At 43.6% G+C, this 22,578-nt stretch overlaps 1 protein-coding gene across 9 annotated transcripts in view; it reads right to left on the reverse strand.

Moving 5' to 3' along the window:
• The window catches only part of RNF144A (ring finger protein 144A), a 112,122-nt gene that overhangs the window by 5,149 nt on the left and 84,395 nt on the right, over positions 1-22,578 (reverse strand). For all 9 annotated transcript variants that reach the window (XR_012902532.1, XM_075923529.1, XM_075923531.1 and 6 more), the window contains 5 exons: positions 16,565-16,669; positions 16,315-16,375; positions 10,828-11,035; positions 9,886-10,033; positions 6,973-7,062 (listed from right to left, as the gene is read on the reverse strand). Coding sequence is in view for 8 of the 9 variants with exons in the window: in XM_075923529.1 (XP_075779644.1) it covers positions 6,973-7,062; positions 9,886-10,033; positions 10,828-11,035; positions 16,315-16,375; positions 16,565-16,669 (612 nt within the window). In the remaining variant the exon portion in view is untranslated. The remainder of the gene's footprint in view (positions 1-6,972; positions 7,063-9,885; positions 10,034-10,827; positions 11,036-16,314; positions 16,376-16,564; positions 16,670-22,578) is intronic.

Below are 22,578 nucleotides of genomic sequence, written 5' to 3' on the forward strand. Positions count from 1 at the left end.
TAATTTTCAGAATGGGAGAATGGTAGCAGACTCTCATCTTGAGAAAATAGTTACCAGAGGGCAATGGTCCTTTTTCACTATATCAGTCAGAATTCACACCATGCCACCTACAAATTTTAACATTGCGTACATGCATGCATTCACACACCCTAGATAAAGCAGATATTAATTGGCACTGAACAAAAAAGACAGGGGTAGCTTTGTTATGTCTCCTGCACCAAACCACTCGTCTTCTTCAATGCAAGTGGATAGTTTTACCTTTCTTTCTTCCTTTCTTTCTCTCTCCATAAAATGTGAATTTTAAGCCTGTAGTATCTGTGATGTTTGAAGAACTCGGCTGCTGAGGGCAAACATGCTTACATTAGGGAAGTTCCACTTACAGATACTTACAGGTATTGTTTTCCTTTCAGAGAGCAAATATTTGGCCTCAAACTATTCAAAATTCAGCATGAAGCCATCTTAAATATTTTTATAGTACCTAACACTACACAAGTAGTTATCTGAAACACTGATTGACATTTTAATGTAGTCACATGTTGTTTGCATGCAGTAACCAGCCATTTAAAGTTCTCTTGAAAGAAGATTTGAAATCTTTATACAGCAGAGGTTGCTAAGCACCACCTGTGCCAACATATCTAGTATTTGAGTTTCTTTATCTTTCTTCTGCCACTGAAATAACCGAATACAATTACTTTTACAGCTGATAGGAAAGGGGAAGGTGTTTATGTTCTATCAAGGAGCAGTCTCTGGGACTCTGGTTGCCAAACTTTGTCTCAGCTTCTGGCTAGCAGGTACAGAATAAATTTGATCACCCTCCCTCTTCTCTGTTGCTGGAAAGGAGGAGGAGTATTGTCTTCCTTCTGGCTTCTTCCTCCAAACCCTGAGCTTCCTGTCAACTATTAGAATGGCAGTCTACGTGTACGTCTAGACTACATGCCTCTGTCGCCAGAGGCATGTAGATTAGGCTACCAGACATAGGAAAATGAAGCGGCGATTTAAATAATCGCCGCTTCATTTAAATTTACATGGCTGCCGCGCTGAGCCGACAAACAGCTGATCAGCTGTTTGTCGGCTCAGTGCGATAGTCTGGACGCGCGGGTGGCGACATCAAAGGTATTTGTCGACCACCCAGGTATGCCTCCTGGGATGAGGAGCTGATCAGCTGTTTGTCGGCTCAGCGCGGCAGCCATGTAAATTTAAATGAAGCGGCGATTATTTAAATCGCTGCTTCATTTTCCTATGTCTGGTAGCCTAATCTACATGCCTTTGGCGACAGAGGCATGTAGTCTAGACGTACCCTACTTCTTCCTCAGCTTCCAGGCTGCTGCAAGGTGCTGGGTGGTTCAATCTCTCTCAAAGTCTCCTTTTATGAGTCTCTCTCAATGAGTAGCTCTAGTACCTGCAGCTGCACAAAAGTGTTCAGAGCAGAGCAGAGTGAAACTGACCTATTTCTCATCAGTTTCACAGATGCCCACAACCTTCTCAATAGCAGTACTTAAAATCAGTATATCAGGAAAGCTCTGAACTAGGGAGTTGCTTGGCCTAATTTTTAAGCCAGATCAAGAAGCAATCTGCCTGACCTGAGCTTGAGAAAGTCAAGTTGTTTTTCAAGACAAATCAACATCCCCCCCCCCCGCCCCCAAATCTGTCACGACTGTTGGTGCCTCCAGTCTATGGGATCAGCACAGCTGCTGTTAGCCTCACTCTTGCAGCTGCTGCACTCTTCTGCACCATGTGCTTTGCAGAGTGAGGTGCGCGGTGTCTCAGTGGTACACTCACACCACTGCAGACACTGCAATAAGTCAGCAGTAGCAGCGGGACCAACGGGCAGAAGCTAATCAGCAGTGACTTAACACAACTGAACCTTAGGATTAGGGTTTTTTTTGGATCCACATAATCTCAATCCAAAACATGTATTTTGGGTTGGGGTGGCTGGGTTGAGCAGCAGAAGCACTGAACGCTTAAGCAAGGCAACTCTGCATTGGTTTCCACTCGTTTCACATTTGTAAGGTTATACTGTTTTAAGTTGATGCTAACTGCCCATGAAAGCTTCTTACTTGGCCTAAGCAAATGAGCGTGTCGATTTTGGAAGGCCTGTTTGCTACCACAGGCCTGCAAGTTATTTAACAAACCCACTGAGATTTTTTTTCACAGAAAAATGAATTGTGAATAATGAATACTGGGGAAAAATCATCTGCACACGAACAATTGCCATTTGAATACAAGGGCTCCCTAAGCATTACAGTAATACCAACTGTAACACTAAGTATCATATTATTCATTAGAACTTCTCCTAGCTGTCGTCAGATACTAAACACACCAATTAATTTGCAACACTGAATTTGTCATAATGTAGAAAATATATTCTACACCTAAATTAACAGGCTTATTGATGCCTCCTCTAACAGGAAGTATTTTTTTATGAACACTGTGGATTTCTTTTTGCAGTTTCATTCATACAGTTATTTTTAATTCTGGGTCTGAAAATATTGTGTCCAGCAGGTGGTGCTGCTGAACAAAATTAAGTTTGAGAAGTGATGTGCACACTGATTTATTATGTAATATTAGACAAGAATATTTATTTCTAATTAAAAAGCTCGGCTGCAGCTCTCTTGGGAGATAAATCTATAATTTCTGTCACAATATTTTTATTTTTGCCAAAAACAATTACTTTAAAATATGCACCTTTCATCACATATACCTGTTAGACAGGCAGCTAATCTGATGCATCTGTGTTTAGTGTCTCTGGGGCATCTGCTGGCACCAAAGAGTGAAAGTGAAGCCAGGCACTTTCCTGAGCTTCTTTTCAATGTTACTGAACTGCGGCCCACAGTGATTTCTGGAGATAGCACATACATAATTAGCCATGTGCAATCTTCTCAGTGTGCACTATGGGGCACCATTCGCTGAGGAGAGCCAAGGTTAAACTGAAAAATACAGTAGACAGACCAACAGTGCTCTTTACAATTAGGAAGCCAGCTTACATTTCCATTTCATCCTAGATATGCCAGACAGTGAATTTATCCAGGATTTTTAAGATCAGGTCAACAGGTTGCCCGGTAAGCATCCGTGATATATTTTCCACTTGGTGAACTCAACTGCTATTGAAGAATAGGCTATTTCTTAGCAAGTGTAATGTCTAGAAGTGATTTTTTGCACTGGAAGCACAACACTTAGCATTAAAGCATCATGCTTTTCACTTAAGAGGTTGTGTCATGCTCCACTTGGTTAATATTCCAAGAAGAAGTAATAAAAGGACCCCAATCCTGTAAATAAGAGCGATCATAGTCCTCATTCATCTGGTGGCTTCAGTGGAAATTCTCTGGATAGTGTTTGCAGGATTAGATCCCCGAATGTTCAAAATCACTCGTATTTCTCTTTTCCTCTCTCACGGTGGGACATACATGGTACGTGCAACCTCCCCTCTACTTCAAGGTTAACTGTTCTTGCTAAGCATACATACCATATACTCTGGCTCCAGAGGATATATTGGTAAGTAGTGTGAAATCTGGATTTTGGGGGAATCCATGCCACAGGGTTTTCAAACTGGATTCTATGGGCATCCCAAGGCCTATTTTTGACCCTAAAGAAAAAGCTCTGGGCAAACTAAAGAATGTCAAAATTCCCCAAATGTGATATTGAGTATAACAACTCTTGTAGTACAAACACCTGCTAACTGAACGACACATTTCTTGATACCTCAATTTTTCTAATTAGCAATGCCAGAAACATCAGTCATCTAACTAATTACACCAAAGCACAGTATAGCAATCCTTATAATCATAAAACACTAGAACTAGAAGGGTCCTTGAGAGGTCATCAAGTCCAGGTCCCTGCCCCCATGGCAAGGACAAAGCACCATCTACCATCCCTGATAGATGTCCATCTAACCAGCTCTTAAATATGGAGATTCCACAACCTCCCTAGGCAATTTATTCTAGTGTTCTAATGTCCAACCTTAACCACACTCTAATGTCCAATCTTAATCACCCTTGTTGCAATTTAAGCCCATTGCTTCTTGTCCTATCCTCAGATGCCAAGGAGAACAATTTTTCTCCCTCCTCCTTGTAACATGCTTTTGGTTACTTGAAAACTGCTATCACGTCCCCTCTCAGTCTTCTCTTTTCTCAACTAAACAAGCCCAATTCTTTCAGTCTTCCCTCATTGCTCATGTTCTCTAGACCTTGAATTATTCTTGTTCTTCTTCTCTGGTCCTTCTCCAATTTCTCCACATCTTTTTTGAAATGTGGTGCCAAGAACTGGACACAATATTCCAACTGACGCCTAATCAGTGCAGAGTAGAGCGGAAGAATGACTTCTTGTGTCTTGCTCACAACACTCCTGTTAATGCATCCTAGAATCATGTTTGCTTTTTCTAAAACAGCATCACACTCTTGACTCATATTTAGCTTGTGGTCCACTATGACGCCTAGATCGCTTTCTGCAGTACTCCTTCCTAGACAGTCACTTCCCATTTTGTATATGTGAAACTGATTGTTCCTTCCTAAGCGGAGTACTTTTATTTGTCCTTATTAAACTTCATCCTATTTACCGAAGATCACTTCTCCAGTTTGTCCAGATCATTTTGAAAATGACCCTATCCTCCAAAACAGTTGCAACCCTTCCCAGCCTAGTATGATCTGCAAACTTAATAAGTACACTTTCTATGCCATCATCTAAATCACTGATGAAGACACCGAACAGAACTGGTCCCAAAACAGATCCCTGTGAAACCACACTTGTTATGTCCTTCATGCATAACTGTGAACCGTTAATAACTACTCTCTGAAAATGGTTATCCAGCCAATTATGCACCCACCTTACAGTAGCCCCATTTAAGTTGTATTTGCCTAGTTTATTGATAAGAAGGTCATGCGAGACTGTATCAAATGACTTACAAAAGGCTAGGTATACCATGTCTACAGCTTCTCCCTTGTTATCCTATCAAAGAATGATGGAGGAAATAGACATGGGCAAATATTTGTAACAAGAGTTCTTTTCATTCAGTATCTGCCTATTTAGAGTTCATTACATTTCAGCAAATTTGGGGCAAGTTTACAAATCCTTTTTTGTGTCAGCTGTTTTCTACTCTGTAAAAAATATAAAAGCTACTTTCACTGACGCATTTTCCCTATGATGAGAGAGGATAATGTGCTGAGCTGCCTTGTGTTTCTAGCCCTGTGGTAATTCACAAGTTCAAGCTCTAGTCCCAGCATGATGTAGAACTGTCTCTTCTTTTTCCCTGAAGGTTTGCTGGGCCCCCAACTCACATGTTAAATCGTCCATGCTTCTTAAAGCTAGTGCAAAAAAGAGGGTACCTCACCAAGGTAACTTGTTGTCTTCTTCATTGGGAAATAGGGAGAGACTGAAATCTGAAGCAGGTGAAAAATGGGAACAGGGAACAAAAATCCTTGGTTCTTTACTGCTCGACTGGCACCGGATGAGGGACTCAACATAGAGTCCATGCAGACTCACCCAGCTAGGGACAACTTTATTCTAATAAATTCAACCAGTCTTACTTAAGACAGACATGTCAGTTCAGAGTCAAAATCCAGGAAGAAGTCTGACTTTGTATTGTTTCTTATTAATGTCCATTCTTATACCACAATATCCTTCCCTGAACTATTGATGGTTAAGATACTTTAGGGAAAGTCTACATTGCCACTTTACTGTGTTGTAACTTTCTTGCTCAGGCGTGTGAAAAAACATATCCCAAGCACAGCAAGTTATAACGCTGTAGAGTGCCAGTGTAAACGGGCTCCTATAGCCGAGAGCCGGGCTCCTGGTTAGGGACGTAAGCAACTAGTCAAGTGACTACTCGACTACTCGCTTTCCCTCCCTCCTTGCTGCGTCTGGAGCAGGGAAAAACAGGAGCCAGTTTTGGGAGGAGCTGGCTGAAAAGCCAGTTCCCCCCAGCACCATCTCTGCAGTGCACGGGAGAGGGTGGGTGGTAGGTGACGCAGAGCCAAGGTGGTCCCGGAGCTGGTGTGAGCCTGGACTGCTCAGTCCGAGCTCGTGCCGACCCTGGGAGCTAATCCCGTTGCTATCCCAGAGCTGGCGCCCATCTCCTGCTACATTTAAACTGTAGAGTATAGCAGGGGGTAGGTCCTGGAACCAGCGCAAGCTGGGACTGAGCACCTCCCCTTATCGACTAATCATGTAGTTGACACAATTTGTATCAACTACACAATTGGCGAATTACTCTCTTCTTAATATCCTTATGTAGTCCAAGGTCCAGTGTGTTTCAGCAGCAGCCCTGGGAACTACAAGTTGGACTACAAATTGCGGCATGTTGGGAGAACTTCCTGGTTCCTGCCAGGATGTGCCCTCTGCCCCCAGCAGGGTCTCAGCAAGGACTGTGCTAGAAGCAGCACACAGGCTGCATGCTGAGAGAAGGGGCTGCTGAACTGTTTTCCTGTTCTATGTTTTTTACAGAATAAAGCCTGTTCCTGGTGATTTGTCGGAGTGGGTCTGGTCTGAGGTGCACTCACACATACACAACGCAGAGCACACCAAGCAGCCTCAGGCCTCCCCCCCCACACACAGTGGTGTAAGAAGTCACAAGCTTCCCCTATACTGAATAACTTCACACTGGGCTAGCCAACAGGAGGGGTTACACTTACCCTCAGTGATGTTAACTACGCCCCTCGTTTAGACAGATGGTTTACATAGAACAATGGGAGAGCTCTCTTCCAATGCTTTGCTATAATCATACATTCATTTTAAAGTGTTGCCGCAGGCAGGCAGCCCATATCTATTTCTTCCATCAATGTAAGGATTGCTACACCGTGCAATTAGTTACATGTTGCTGGCATTGCTAATTAGGAAAACCAAGGTGTCAAGTGCTTAACATATTAAAATGTAGACATTGCCTTAAGCTTCACATGCTTGCTTTGATCTCTATGTAGATAGAACTTAGAGAAACCATTTTACTGTGAACTTGTATGAAATTTTAAAAGGTTCTGCACCTACTTGTGTTCTGTGCCAGATAACAGATGCCCTGGAGTGACCTAACTTGTTTCGACAAGGTCCTTTGTCATAATGTATAAGGAGAAAATCATCCTGTGAAACATTAAACAGAAACAAGCAATTAATAGAGGATCTCTCTAACTTCAAGAGAGAGCAGATTGTGGCAGCAAAGTAACAAATTATTAGAGAGGGAAGCAAATTTAAAGATCCTTGCAAAGCACTGAGTATGAAGAAAAAAGCTTCAGAGTGGGAAAACCATCTAAAATTGAATTTGCGTTATTGCATGGATCAGAGTAAAGCACTGTTGGAGCCTTTCAGCAAGACAACAACAGCTATAAGCGACACACGAAGAATTAATCTCTCTACTTTTATGTTTTTTAGATGTCCATGCATATCAAGTCAATATGGTACTCCCCCTTCCTTTTCCATATTTTATATCAGGCCATGTGCATTTCCTTGTCTAGCAAAGCAGCTGGGTCTCAAGTGCAGTGAAGAATCCTTTGTCCCGTTAGTTCTCAGGAGGCAAAAAGTCCAATTCACTAACCAGGGAATAAAGTGATAGGAAAAGGGAAATCATAAGGATAAAAACATTTTCAAACCTCATTGCCAAAAGTTAAGCACCGTAAGTAGTAGACTGGCTTTCTTGGGTGCCATGCACTCACAATTGGAGTCAATAAAATAGCTGATGATCATCCCTTTTGAAAACCAACCTTCTTATTTAAACAACAAAATAGGAGTTTAGGCAACAGAATCTGAAAATGCTGGCCACGCTAGGTATGGAACATGCAAAGAAGAGAGCTACTACTTGGATCCCAAGTCTCTCAAATGTGGCATTTATTTTGCAGGTGGGAGAGCAAACCAAGGCAGACATCTACACAGTACGATAGAAAAAGACACATCTGCTTCCAGATATGGAATGGACATACTTGAGTATAGCAACCAATGCAGGCACTGGGGACCTCTGCTTTTTAACTAAGAATGAGAATGTGCATGATTTAAACATATCATTAAGGCAGTAAACATGACAATTGCAGGATCTGGAACAGTAAGGGTACATTTTTGGAACTTGAAACATTTCCTTTGCCATTGTTAACTACGCTTTGCAATAAAAAGTTCCCTTGGCTACTGTGAAAAAACATTTGCAGCATATTGTATATACAGGCAGTCCCCGGGTTACGTACAAGATAGGGACTGTAGGTTTGTTCTTAAGTTGAATCTGTATGTAAGTCGGAACTGGCATCCAGATTCAGCCGCTGAATCTGGACACCAGTTCTGACTTACATACAGATTCAACTTAAGAACCCCAGGCGTCCCCACGTCAGCTGCTGCTGAAACTGATCAGCAGCTGATTCCAGGAACCCCGGGGCAGAGCAACTCTGCCTCGGGCTTCCTGTAGTCAGCCGCTGGTCAGTTTCAGCAGCGGCTAACTTGGGGACGCCTGGGGCAGAGCAGCTCGGGTGCTACTGTGTTGGTCCAGTAGCGCGGCAGCTCCTCGGCGCTACTGGACCAACCCAGCAGCACCCCAGCTGCTCTGCCCCAGGCGTCCTGATTCAGCCACTGCTGAAACTGATCAGCAGTGGCTGAATCAGGACCCCTGGGGCAGAGTAACGGGGGTGCTGCCGGGTTGGTTCAGTAGCGCCAAGGAGCGGTGCTGTGGGACCAACAGGCAGCGCCCCACCTGCTCTACCACAGGCCCTGGGCTTTGCTCCACATCTCCCTGGTCTGCTGAGGGGGGCACTAGCTGCGTCCCCTCCAGCAGACCAGAGAGACGCGGAGCAAAGCGGCGGAGGACCCGGGCCGGACCCGCGGCCGCTTACAGATCAGCTGGAAGCGCCGCGGGTCCGGCTCCGGGTCCTGCGCGGCTTTGCTCAGTGTCTCCCTGGTCTGCAGACCAGAGAGACGCTGAGCAAAGCGGCGCAGGACCCGGGGCCGGACCCGCGGCGCTTCCAGCTGATCTGGAAGCGGCCACGGGTCCGGCCCCGGGTCCTGCGCCGCTTTGCTCCCCGTCTCCCTGGTCTGCTGGCTCCCGCAGCAGACCAGGGAGACGGGGAGCAGCTTTTCTCGCCCCGGAGGAGGCGGGCAGCGGGACCAGGCGTCCCGCCGCTCCAGTCCTCCGGGGCGAGAAAATCCCCATTCGTATCTGCGGATCCGACATAAGTCGGATCCACGTAACTCGGGGACTGCCTGTACTCCAATGCTTGGGCACAGGAAGATACTGGTTCTTTTAAAACGCTTTTAAGCTCAGCACAGGAAGCATCTTAAGAGTTAAATCAAACTCCTTCTGCTCTCAGAACACATGTTCTTCATACATGAGTTCATGGGTTTTTTCTCTTGTTCTGCAGGAGAGATGTAACAACCTCAACAAATCAACATCGAGAAACAACCCTCACTACTGAAATTTAGCACTAAAACCAATGCTAACATTCTACAGCCATATGTAGGGCTACCATACACTATCATACAGAACTGAAAGAAATATAAATATATGGATCTTCCAAACACACTTTAAATATAAATTCTTCAGGAAGGAGCTGTCTGACTTGTGTGTGCACAGTATCTTATTAAACACAAAGTGAGACACACTATGTAGATGCCACATGGAGATGGCAAAGGAAAAACAGTTTTTATGCAATTTCACATTTCATCAACAGCTTTCCATCTCACTTATGCAAAGGGTTAACAGCACAACAGCTCTTCAGGTGGGGCAAGTAAGATAAAGTGCACAAATTCTACCAGGTAAGATGTTGTTCTTCCCTGCCCATGTATTTTAGGTGCTAATTGTAGTTATACAAAAGATTCAGAACAAACACAGAATGTGAAAGAGCTGCTAGTGACAATATCCATAGGACATTTTTAAGTCTGTGTAACAAATACGTAAGCTTACAATATCCACCAATTCATCCAGTGAATACTCACATCAAGTGATTCCAGACAGTACCAGCAAAAGGCATGTTTGCAGTTTTTACACATCATTTGGGCACAACCTTCATCTCGTTCAATATAAACTTTGCACTTTGGACAGCGTTTGATTGGAGCATCGTCATCTTCCATTTTATACACAGAACTGTGGGAGACATTTGCAGAAGTTTATAAAGGTGCGAACCCATCATCCTCGTTTAAAAAAAAAACAACAACTGGGTTGCATTTTAGTTTTGGTGTCTGCTTTTTTGTTTTGTTGTGCAGTACTCAGAAAGCAGATCTAGTACAACAATTAATTTTTATCGTGCCTATAAAAAAAGCTATGTACTTACTGGAAATGCACATTTCTCTCATCTACCAATTATCTTGTCTGTGACATCAGTATACACAATTCTCCCAGCTGGGCATGTGGGAACCACTCTGGAGTCAGGTTTACACATGCCTAGCTCACCTTCCTGTCTTCTACTCTTGATTCTTATGGGAAGAGGAGACAGGATCTCAATGTGGAGAACAGGGAGTCTCCCAATGCCCAGCTGACTCAAGCTACGGCCTGAAGGCATCAGGATTCCCTGCATGAGAAGCTAGTACAGGGAGAGTCTGAGTTCCTGCTGCCTCCATGAGGCTCCTCCCCTAAGACTCTCCCCTCCAAGCCAGAGTCCACTGGGCTTTCCTGGATACCCCTGAATAGCAGCAGCAAGGGGAAGAGGGACACCTGAGGTGGCTGAATGTGTCATTACCATCAATAGGGCAACAGGTGGCTGGCAAGCAGAGCTGCATATGGTATCAGCAGCCTGGGTTGTCCCTCTGAGCACTGCTCTATGTCAGCAAAAACAAACAGTCCTATGGCACCTTAAAGACTAACAAATTTACTAGGGCATAAGCTTTCGTAGACTTCAGCTCATTTCACTGAAAGCATGAAGTATAAGAATCAGAATGTACCTTGTTTCTCCTGGGAGGAAGGTGATTGGCATATTCTCTTGACATCCTTGCCCTGGATGCCAATTGGATTTACAAGATGAGCAGAACTCTATATCACAAGCTTTGCACTGGACCAGCTGAGGATTCTGAGGCCCTGATTCTTGGAGTTGGCAAACTGCTTGGCAGGCAGAAGAGGGACACCAAGTCCGACATGGATCCAACAGCACTTCTGCAAAGGAGTATAAAATGATCAGAATCAATGACAGATACAGAATTGTTTTTATGTTATATACTGCTTAAGAATGCTCACATTGCTTGTTAGATTGGCTATTTTCATACGCGGTCTCCAGTTTTGCTTGTCTGGTCTGGCACACTTATGGCCTAATTTGCAACTGCCGTCAGCAAATTAGAGACCACTTTTGCAAATATGGCCTTCCTAACACAACACTTCTGGAGATGGATTGAACTAACTGCTATTACATTGTTCCCAGAATCATAAAACCAGAATCATATCTCGTCTAATCCCCAGCCAAGATAAAAGATTTGTTGTATCTAAACCATCCAGGACCAATGGCTATCCAGCCTCACAGTGACGACCAAAAGTGGACACAGTACTCCAGCTGAGGCCTTACAATGTTGTGTAGAGTAATGCTATCACCTCCCATGACTTACGTGTATGGTCATGTAGCTAAAATGTAGCCTTGTGCAATGTTATGTGCCTCATTGTACCTTGCCTGCCATCCTTTCTGACTAGCAGAAAGGAATAGTCTGGTGCTGTTAGTAAATATTCATTAAGCAGGCTATTTGTGTTTGTTATTAATGTTCGGGAAGAAATATACAAAAAGGATCTAATTGTCACTATTGTCACCCTTTCACCATTAGGATTGTTTCTTCCTCCACATTTAAGAGTGTGCTTTCTGATAAAAACCAATAATAATTACTAAGCAATCCCAACAAAAAAATTGGGATCAGTAGACTGGGCATGCTGGTGTAAAGGTTTAAAAGAAATCTATATATGGCATAATGAAAGTAGTAGTCATGTAGCGCCTTAGAGACTAGCAAAAATATATAGCATCATGAGCTTTTATGGGTTGAACTGGGTTTTACTGCATTTGCTTTTTTTGCAACAATTTCGCATTGTTGACTCATGTTGAGGTTGAGATCCACTACAACTCTTCAGATAAGTCTCAAAAATTATCCTGACATCCTAGTTATTCTCCATTTATGCATTTGGTTTTTCTTCTTAGGCCACAACTACAGCCGCAGTAGATCTTCTGGGGTTCAAATTAGTGAATCTTTTGAAAACACGCTAATTCGAACTGAAAGGATGCTCCCATAGATGCGGGTAGTTCTGTTTCTATGGAGAGTAAGGGAAGTCAAAGAGAGAGTGTACTACCTTCCTGCAGCATGGACGGTGCCAAAATTCGAGTTAAGCTACTTTGACTTAAGTTACGCAATTAATGTAGCTGAAGTTTGTGCATCTTAACTCAAATGTATCCCTTAGTTTAAACCAGGAGTTAGTGCAGTGTCTTACCATGGGTCTTTGTTGAATACCATTTATAGTGTGGTTCTGAGATTTTTTCAAGACCTCTCTGAATTTTAGCTCTACCCTCTAAAGTGTTTGCAAACCCCTCCTCCTCATCTCCACGCTTTGTGTCATCTGCAAATTTGATCTGTAAATTCTCTACATCCTCATACAAGTCATTAATAAAGTTGTTAAAGAAGAATGACCCCAGAATTGATCCATGTGGAACCTCATTTGAGACCTCTTTCCAATGTGACATCATTCCATTAATAGTTACTAATTTTCTGCAGTAGTTCAACTAATTATGTATCTCTATTTAATCATAGTTTAACCAAGCCTGTATTTCTCCAGCTTACATATCAGAATGTATCACAGTGTCCCCATAACCCTTGCTGAAGTCCAGGCACATTATGTACACTGCATTCCCCCTATCCTCTAAACCAAATACCTTGCCAAAGGAGGAAATCAAGTTGGTCTGGCATGATTTGTTGTTATAAATTCATGCTTTCTGTTGGTGACTACCCCTTCCTCCTCCAGATATTTGCAAACTAAATACATTACTTTAGTATTTTCCATGGTATCAAGATCAGGCTGACTGATCTAAAAGTCCCCAGATCCTCCTTTTTCCCATTTTTAAAGATAGGCAATACATTAGCTCTTCCCCAGACTTGTGACCTCTCCAGTCACCTTTGAGTTTGCAAACATTATTGCCGTTGACTCTGAGATTTCGTCAGCTAATTCCATCAGCACTCTGAGGGTACGTCTACACTACAGCGCTAGTTCGAACTAACTTAGTTCGAATTAGTTAATTCGAACTAAGCTAGTTCGAACTAACGCATCTAGAACTAAAAACTAGTTCGAACTAGCGTTTTGCTAGTTCGAACTAGTAAGTCCACATTGAGTGGACTCTGAACAGGGCTTAAGGATGGCCGGAAGCAGTGCCGGCAGGGCATCAGAGGAGGACTTAGAGCGTGGAGATGCTGTCTCAGGCTAGCCGAGGGCTGCGCTTAAAGGGTCCCGACCCCCACCCCGGACACACAGTTCTAAGGGGTGCCCCGCTTGCAAAGAAGTTCTGGCTTGGAGTGCCCTGAGTGCCCACACTGGGCACATCACACCACATGGCCATCAGCCCGGCTGCACTTGCCGCAGGCTGCCATCTGGGGAGAGGGGGCAATTGGGGGGCTGCAGGAGAGGTTCCACCCCCAGAAGCCCGCAGAGCCAGCCCAGTCCTCCCCATCGGGGGCACGTACCCCATTCCTCCCTCACCTCCTTCCACTTACCCTTCCCTAGCCCCCCTTCTTATTGATGTACAAAATAAAGATAACGTTTCTTCCAACATTGACTCTGTCTTTATTGAACAAAACTGGGGGAGACTGGGAAAAGGAGGTGGGAGAGGGGAAGAGAAAGGCTGGGAGACGGGAGGGCAACTAACATGATCAGGGGTTGGGAACAGGTCCCAGATGAAGAAAGGCTACAGAGACTGGGACTGTTCAGCTTAGAAAAGAGGAGACGGAGGGGGGACAGGATAGAGGTCTCTAAAAGCAGGGGTTGGGTGGAGAGGGTGCATTCAGAAAAGTTCTTCCTGAGTTCCCATAAAGAAGGACTAGAGGACACCAAAGGAAAGGAATGGGTAGCAGGCTTGAAACTAGTAAGAGAAAGTTGTTCTTCTTCAGAAAGCAAATAGTTAACCTGTGGAACTCCTTGCTGCAGGAGGCTGTGAAGGCTACAACTAGAACAGAGTTTAAAGGGAAGTGAGATCAAGTCATGGAGGTTGGGTCCATGGAGTCCTATTAGCCAGAGGGTAGGAGTGGAGTCCCTGCCCAAAGTTTGTGGAAGGCTGGAGAGGGATGGCACAAGACAAATGGCTTGGTCATTGTCTTCGGTCCATCCCCTCCAGGGTCCCTAGGGTTGGCCGCTGTTGGCAGACAGGCTACTGGGCTAGATGGACCTTTGGTCTGACCCAGGACGGCCATTGTAAGCTCAGGGCTCAGTGTCGGGGGTCTCAGTGGACCCCCTTGATTTTCATGCACACCTGGTCCTGGGTGGCCAGGCTGGCAGCTCTCCTGCCCTAGACGGCCACTTTCCTGTGCCTAGTGCGGAGATCGTGGACAAGGTCCACGATGTCCGCACTAGCCCAGGAAGGTGCCCGCCTCTTGCAGTCCAGGGGAAGCTCCCGGGAGCCGCCAGCCTGGTCCCGGCAAGAGGGTGTGGGCTGGGGGGCATCGGGTGGGTGGCTCTGTGCCGTGCCAGGTGCAGGGTCTGCTAGCTGGGTGCTGGCAGGCTTGCACCTGGCACGGGCACCGTAGCCAGCCCGTGCCCCTTTAAGGGGTCCGGGGCCGGGAGGGGGGCATAGAGTTTCCCTGGTGTTGGCCAGAGTGGCCACCAGGGAAACCTGGGGAGGGCTAGCCTCCCACTAGTTCGAACTAAAGGGCTACACAGCCCTTAGTTCGAACTAGCTAGTTCGAACTAGGCGTTAGTCCTCGTAAAATGAGGTTTACCTAGTTCGAACTAAGCGCTCCGCTAGTTCGATTCAAATTCGAACTAGCGGAGCGCTAGTGTAGCACCTATTAAAGTTAGTTCGAACTAACGTCTGTTAGTTCGAACTAACTTTGTAGTGTAGACATACCCTGAGGTAGTTAGCATCAGGCTCTGATGAAATCATTTAAACTGGTCAGTAGATTTCTTATAAGTTCTTTACTTATGTTCACTTTTAACTTATGGATTGAAATGGTCTGAGAAGAGGAGGGGACTTTTTTAATTTTGTTCAATACAAATGTTACTTATAGAATTAATAGAGCCTATTTCACATTCTATAGGTATGTGAAGTTTTTACCCAGCTAATGAAAAAGAACTGTTTGGTCAGCATTAGCCCAATAGGACCCCATTTAAAGTTGATAATTGGCACTGTCATCATTAAGATGATAAATAAATATATACAATGAATAAATAAATAATAGACATACAAAATAACGTTAAATAGTTTTATCTGTTTACCCATTTCCTGGAGACTGGCTTTACTGGTAACTCAGGGCCTGATCCAAAGCCCACTGAAGTGAACAGAAAGAGTCTCATTGAATTTAATGTGTTTTGGATATCGATAAAAGAACCATAACCAAACACAAACCTCTTTCTGAAGTTCTCTCCGCTAGTGTTAGAGGTTCTCAAATTATTCCACCCAGATTAAAGTTCTCTTTGCCTCCTACAGTGCTACACAAACCCCTCTTGTATGCAGTTTAGAATTACCAAGATGCATCTGTCACTAGGTCTGTCCTGGTGTGGCAGGAAGTGGAATACCCTGCTGCTAGAGTGCTCTGTTTCCTGCTGCTGTGGAGAAGCTGAGCGCAGTGCACTGGGGGAGTGCAGCGTGGAGCAGGCTGCCAGGCCATTCCTGCTCCTGCCAGGTTCCCATAATCCTCCTGGTCCCTTCCGTGCATACAAGGGTTGGAGGGGCCACTGCTGTGCCCTCAAAAGCGCTAGGCCTGGAGTGGTTACCCCAATTTGTCCTATAATTACCCCGCACCAGAAGAAAAGCTCTGTGTAGCTTGAAAGCTTCTCTTTCATCAACAGAATTTGTTTCTCTGTTATCTTGGGATCCAACACAGCTACAATACTGTAAGCAATAGTTACCTTGCAGGATTCCAGTAACCAAGTTTAGTTTGGCTTCAGAGAGGACCTCTGCATTTTTATACAGAGTCCTATATACTTCCATCCTACCGTAAGTGCTATATAAAGCATACATGTTCATGCAACCCAAAGAATTTCTCCTTTCAGTAACACATGAATACAATATGTAGCAGTTCTGTCTGCAACTCAGTTTCCATCGTACGGTATGTTGCAACATGCATGCAATAGAAGGACTTGAAGAAAAACAATTGGAGCTTTCTTTTGCTCACAAATCATACAAGGCTCCAGCATTATACTATTCCCATAGATCTGGGAGCTACCCATTGGGCTGGAATAAAGGCTGATGTTTCACACTGTACCTCTTTCAAATTGTAGCTTCTTGTACCTTTGCATGATTTCTGATGCAACCATACACTCAATCTGTTTAAATGAAAAAAAAAAAAAGAAAGAAAAGAAATTACAAATTAGCAGTAACCCAAGGTTTTTCCAATGAAAGGAGACCCAGCATTCAACCTTTATAAAATGGTTAAAACATGCTGGCAATAAGGAACAGCTGAAATATAACCTGAGCAAGATGCATCTGAATACACTGAAAGAACCAAACCATACCTCATTTTCTTGTAGATGACCTCGCTTTGGGCAAGAAGCGTCAGGGCAACTAATTGCTGTTTCTAGACCTTCTTTGATCAAAAGTTCCACATACTGTTTTAGGCACTGTAAAAGAGGAAGATATCACCATTTTTCCAAATATAAATTAATTCTGCATATCTTCCCATGCTTTAGCTTCTTCATACAAAGATTTAAAATCATTTTGCAGCGGTGGATACGTATTATCTCCCTTTTCTAACTGGGAGAAACAAATTCAGAGACTTTTGAAGGTTACTAACTTAACTAAAAGAAATAGCATGAGCAAAACATCTTGAAATCCATTTCCATGCGCTCTTCATTATATATTTATTGTGTAATTTTTAATTGAGGCAGAACCAAGAGGCAAGTAAAATGGAATGCTATGAAAATAAAAGATAAAATTAGATTAACCAGTCTTTATAAATCCCTCAGTTTTAGAACACCAGAAACCATAACACAGTGTAGTAAGCAGTGGTTACAGCGGATATAAAAGTGTAACCATGTACAGTACATGCTTAAAAAATGAGCCTGGGCTCATCAGTTAATGTTCACAGTTACACGCAGGCTTTCAACGTGCACAAGGAGCCAGCTTCCCTTGTGCACCGGCTCCTGAGGAGCTGACTGCCACCCCATGTGTAATCATGTAACTGCTGAAAATTTCATTTTAACACCCTGAGCAGCTAGGGTGCCAATAATGCGCCTCCCCCCAGCAACTCCTTTTTGGGTCAGAACCTCCAATTTGAGAAATGCTGGTCTCCCCCAGTGAAATCTGTGTAATATAGGGCAAAAGGACACACAAGCCCAGATTTCATGGTGGGAGACCAAATTTACTTTCTGTGATGCATTTTTCATGACCATAAATCTGGTAGGTCCTTAGACATCTTACTTTTACTTCATTTCCTTTACCTGAAATCAGTGGTTATTTCTAGTGCAAGAGAAAATGTCTGAGCAGCTGGTGGTAATAACTTGAATCATGTAGACTCGTGTTATACTTAGAAATACAATACCAACCAAATCAAACCTCCCCTTCTGCTCTACAGGGGAGAATCACAAGCACTTACATATACACATCTCAATTTGCTTTCAACTGAAATAACGAATGGTGAATAATTCCTCTTGTCTTAATCATATCATCACACACAATGCAACCAGTAACTGTAGAGATCCACGTTTATATTCTGCTCCTTCAGTCTTCCCTGAGTACACTGTGCATTCTTTAAGCATGCGTGAATGACTCCTTTGCCAGGGCTTGTTCTTAATTCCACACTGATATTTTGGTTTTCCCCTCTTGCATCCTGACTGTGGCAAAATCTTCATTTTCGCCCAACAGCATCATTTCAACTGCTGCAATGTGTTACGCCATTGGTGGCAATATAGCCCTTTATATCCCAACAAATTCTTCTATCAGATTCCCCATTTTGAAGTCCTCCTCCTCCACTCTCCCCACTCCTGAAGAAATCTCTCAGCTTCTTGGAGAAAAATAGAAAGAAAATAAACAGCACATACTTACATAAGTGGTTTCCACCATCACGGTAACTCTGTACCTTTGCAAACAGTATATTAATGCCCATCTCCTCGTCTTTGTCAGCACAAAAACAACAAAGAGGTGTCAGGGCTGTTTCCCACTCTGGCACTCTGAGTGCAGAAGGAAGGGACCCACAAAGACTTTAAATATTATCTTGCCACTACACTACACTACACTTGCCACTGGTTACAAAAACTTTCCCCAGGATCACAATACACAGATTTATGTGGGGGGGAGGGGACGGGTGTTACTGCCACCATCAAGTGATTTTTATCCCTAAAACTGGGAGTGAATGCTTGAATCCACCCTCAAGGTACCCCAAGCTCTTCTGCCACAAGAGAGTATGAAAAAAAAAGAAGAGAAAACCAAGCCGCAGTCTCTAGTTGCTGACCTCCCAGACTGAGGCACTGAGGCACTCAGGTAAACACACAGACAGACCTCATGTACCTTTCAGGACACAAGAATTAAATCACTGCCTTAAAAAGTAATTTTTATTCCAAAACAAAAGATATACTTGACAAAGCATACTTGGTTGCTAGATGTTACAGAACAACTAAGGAAAACAAATTAAAAAACACAGAAAATCTCTGGAAACAATGCTTATATAGTAAATGGGGAAGGGAGGCATAGATTCAGACAGAGCAGTTTAAAACAAACAACAAAATAAAGCAAAAACACCCTGAATGCACTTCCCCTCCCCCCGCCTTTACTTACTTCTCTTTGTTCAGTCCACTTCCATGCCCCGAATTCCTTGGAGGCATGGTAGTCCTGACACGGTTTAAATCATTGTGACTCTCTCTCAACTCCTGGTTTAACTCTCCCACACAAAGAAAGCAGGCAAGGAATCTTATACGATTCAGTTTTCAGTACCATCTGCCCATTGGTTCTTCTGGCTACCTGAGTTTAACTCCTTAGTCATTGGGTGCTGATCAGCACTCCTCCTGTTCATTACAAGAGGATTCACTTCTGGAGGTGCTTAGCTACTGGAATGTTTCTTTTTTACTTTGCTCGGGGGTAAGGCTGCCAGGGTATGGCTGGAAACTATATGGACAGCTGAAATCTCTGAGCACAGTGGTGGCAGGGGTATCAGGACTACCATGATCCTATTGTCAGCTCTTCTCTTCTCCCTGTCTATAAATGGTGAGCATGGATTCACATGAAACTATATTTCATGACACTCAGCACTTAAGAATGCTTTTCACGCTCAGTGCACTTTACCATCATTAATTATGAATTTGGCAATTCTCCTCCCCACCCAGTTTGGGAGCTTTGCTAAAGCCAGTCATATGTTCCCCTTTTCTAACATCTTCTAGAGAAGGGAGAAGCTCATCCCTGCCATATCCAATACTCAGGGCCTACTCTATCCACTAACTCAGTGGTCTCCAACCTTTTTAAGCACGAGATCACTTTTTGAATTTATGTCAGACCAGGATCTACCTCAAACCCAAACTCCCCTGCTCCACCCCTTTGCTGAGGCCCTGCCCTCTTTACTCTGTGAATATGGGGGACAGAGGAGGGGGACAGAGAGACATCAGTGCCCCCCTGCCTCTGTCTCCCCCACCCTGCACAACAAGCAGGAAACTCCCAAGGGCAGTTCTGAGGCTCTGGGCAGGAGCAGCCAGGCAGCAGTAAGAAGGGCAGCTGAAGTGCCAGCGCTTGATAGTCTCCCAGCCAAACCAGTCAGGATCCCCTGTCAGAGGCTCCAAGATCTACTGGTAGACCAGAGTGAAAACCAACTTGTCCTAACATAACTTAAAAGCAGATTAATGGAATGCATGCCTTTCAAAAGGTGCTTATATTAATCCCGAACTTCAGTGAAGTGCACTGTAAACATCAGCTGTCATACATGCCCTGATAGCTCCCAAATAGTTGAAACTAAAGGATCATGGCATTCTTAGGCCAGTTTGGCTAGTTATACAGCATACTTTCAGATTTAGTACAGTATGGCACAGTGCAAAGTAAAAACAAAGAAACTAACACAGAGATAGTTCCGGTGTGAATTTTGAAGACTGACTCCTATCAGAGCCTTACTGCAGTGGGATAATCTTTGGAGTAAGCTTATGACCACGTGCATAAGTTCTTTAATTGTTTTAATAGGTTTCCTTGTTGATGCATTCAGCATACGTATAAATGTACTTATTTAAGAAAAATGATGTAGCCTTATAACTGTGGGCAATTATACTATTTATAATCTCTGAGAAGAAAGCAAAGCAGATCTGTTTAGGCAGTCTGACTTGCTGGAGAACTCACAGTGTAGCCAGAGAATTATGCAGCCTGAAAAAATGCTGGTCACATGTCTCTGCCCAAAAGAAGTGAGTTGGTACTGAGCCAAAACCCTTCCTCAAACCCAGGGCCGGATTAAGACTTTTAGAGGCCCTAAGCACTGAAAATATTATGATGCCCCCAAATGTAATTCAAAATAAAATCAATACTATACTGTAAAATAAAATTGTATTTTTCGAAATGACACAAAACTGACATGTCTTCTGAAATTAAAATAGCTTCTTTCTAGATTTTCTGATTGCAAAATTCTGGATACGTTCATCGAAGCTGACTTGACGAAGCACGTCTGCTTCCATACATAATAGGGAAAGTGAATCGAGTCTGTCCTGACACATTGTTGTTCTCTGAGGGTTTTATATCCTTTTCAGCTGAGAAAAAGAGTGTTCTGCGGAGTTCTGACTTTTCCCACGATGACAACTTCAATGCTTTTTTTAAAATATTTAAAAAAAAAATCTTTTTTTTTTTGGTGCCCCTGCTTTGCTGGTGCCCTAAGCACGTGCTTAGTCTGCTTATTGGATAATCCAGCCGTGCTCAAACCGAGTAAATACTTCAGGAAAAATATCACATGCTACCTTTGACGACATGCAAAGAACTTCTACTGAGAAGACACAAAATTCTCCAATTTGTATTAAGCTAGTAGAAGGTGCCAAAAAAAAAAAAAAAAAAAAAAAAAAAAAAAACACACACAACACACCCACACACTTGTTTAAAACGAACGTAATCAAGGCCACCAGCTACATCAGTGGCTGTTTTAGTGTTGCATATTAGCTAGCAAACTGCAACATCATCTTGTGCAAACCACCATCAATGGAGATGCCTGGGTACTTAGTCCTAATTCAGGAAAGACTGTAAACACATGGTGACGGAGTATGCATCTCCCAATAGACCCAGAAGTTTGGGACCGAGGCAACTGTTAGGGTACGTGGCTGTACCAGGAGCTACCAAGGAGGCACTATCTGCTATGAGTGAATGCCATCACACACATACTTAGAAGTTACAGAGATGCATAGCTGCTTTCCTGAATCAGGGTCCCTAAGGCCGGATGCACCCCCCAACTTGCCCCCGAAGCTTGGGGCTCCTCCTGCAGGGCTGGAGCACACAAAAATCTACTATCCTGAAACCTGCCCTCCCAAGGCTTTGGTGTGTGAGGGGACTCTGGAGAATGCCTTTCTCCTTTTCAGTCAGGGGACACTTCAGTGAGGGGTTTCAGTTTTTTTTCTGGTTCTGATTGGTGTGCAGCCCCTGACTGATTTTTCTGTGGGTCAGCAGTTCCCCTGAACCGAAAAAGGTTCCCAACCCCTGGCCTACATGAACATGGACAAGGTAAGAACCAAAAGCAAAATGGGAAGGAAAGTTCAATCAAGACACTGAGAAATGTTTTAAGTAAGGGTGATTAGCTACTGAAACAGACTGATACGGGTTGCAAATTCTTTTATCTGGAGTCTTCAAATCAAGACTGGACATCTTTCTAAAAATATATGATCTAATTCAACCAGAGCTTATTGGGCTAGATGCTGGAATTGATCCTTGACATTTTGTGACCTAGGTTATAAAGAAGATTGATCTAAAAGACGATAATGGCCCCTTTGGGCCTTAAATTCTATAAAAGCACTACATTTGCGATGTCATAATGCTCGCAGAGAAGTTTACATTTAGTGTGCAGTATCTTCCAATCTACATTCTGAGCCCTATATGCCTCTCCTGCTGAAAGGATACTAGAATCAAATGCTACAGCAATGAGGTTAGACATACCAAGAAGAGAAGTGAAAGTGTTGCAGATGCAATGTTACTTTTTTTTGTTGTTGCTGCTGCAATAGCTACATTTTACATAATTGTTTGGTTTTGCTATAAAAGATTAATTTCTGCTATACACAATTATCATTCTGTGTATTTCTGTTATTTATACTCAGATGTAAAGTAAGAGGAAAAGTAATTTGGGGAGGGGAGATTCCTTTCCAAGAAAAGCTCATCATGCAATGTGGGATTTATGCCCTGGCTGCTGCACAGTACATATGTTAGCTATCGTGTAACTGAATAGTTGTGTAACTGCATGAAATCTTAGCGGATACGCAAATATCCAATAGTCCCAGGGGATGACGCCAGCATCTAGTATGCTCCCGGTCCCAATCCCAGGGAACTCCCTGCATTGCTGCACTGCTGCCTCTCTCTGAGGTAGTAGTGCAGGTTA

Source organism: Pelodiscus sinensis, chromosome 3 (genome assembly GCF_049634645.1).
Source record: "Pelodiscus sinensis isolate JC-2024 chromosome 3, ASM4963464v1, whole genome shotgun sequence".
Taxonomy (NCBI): Eukaryota; Metazoa; Chordata; order Testudines; family Trionychidae; genus Pelodiscus; species Pelodiscus sinensis.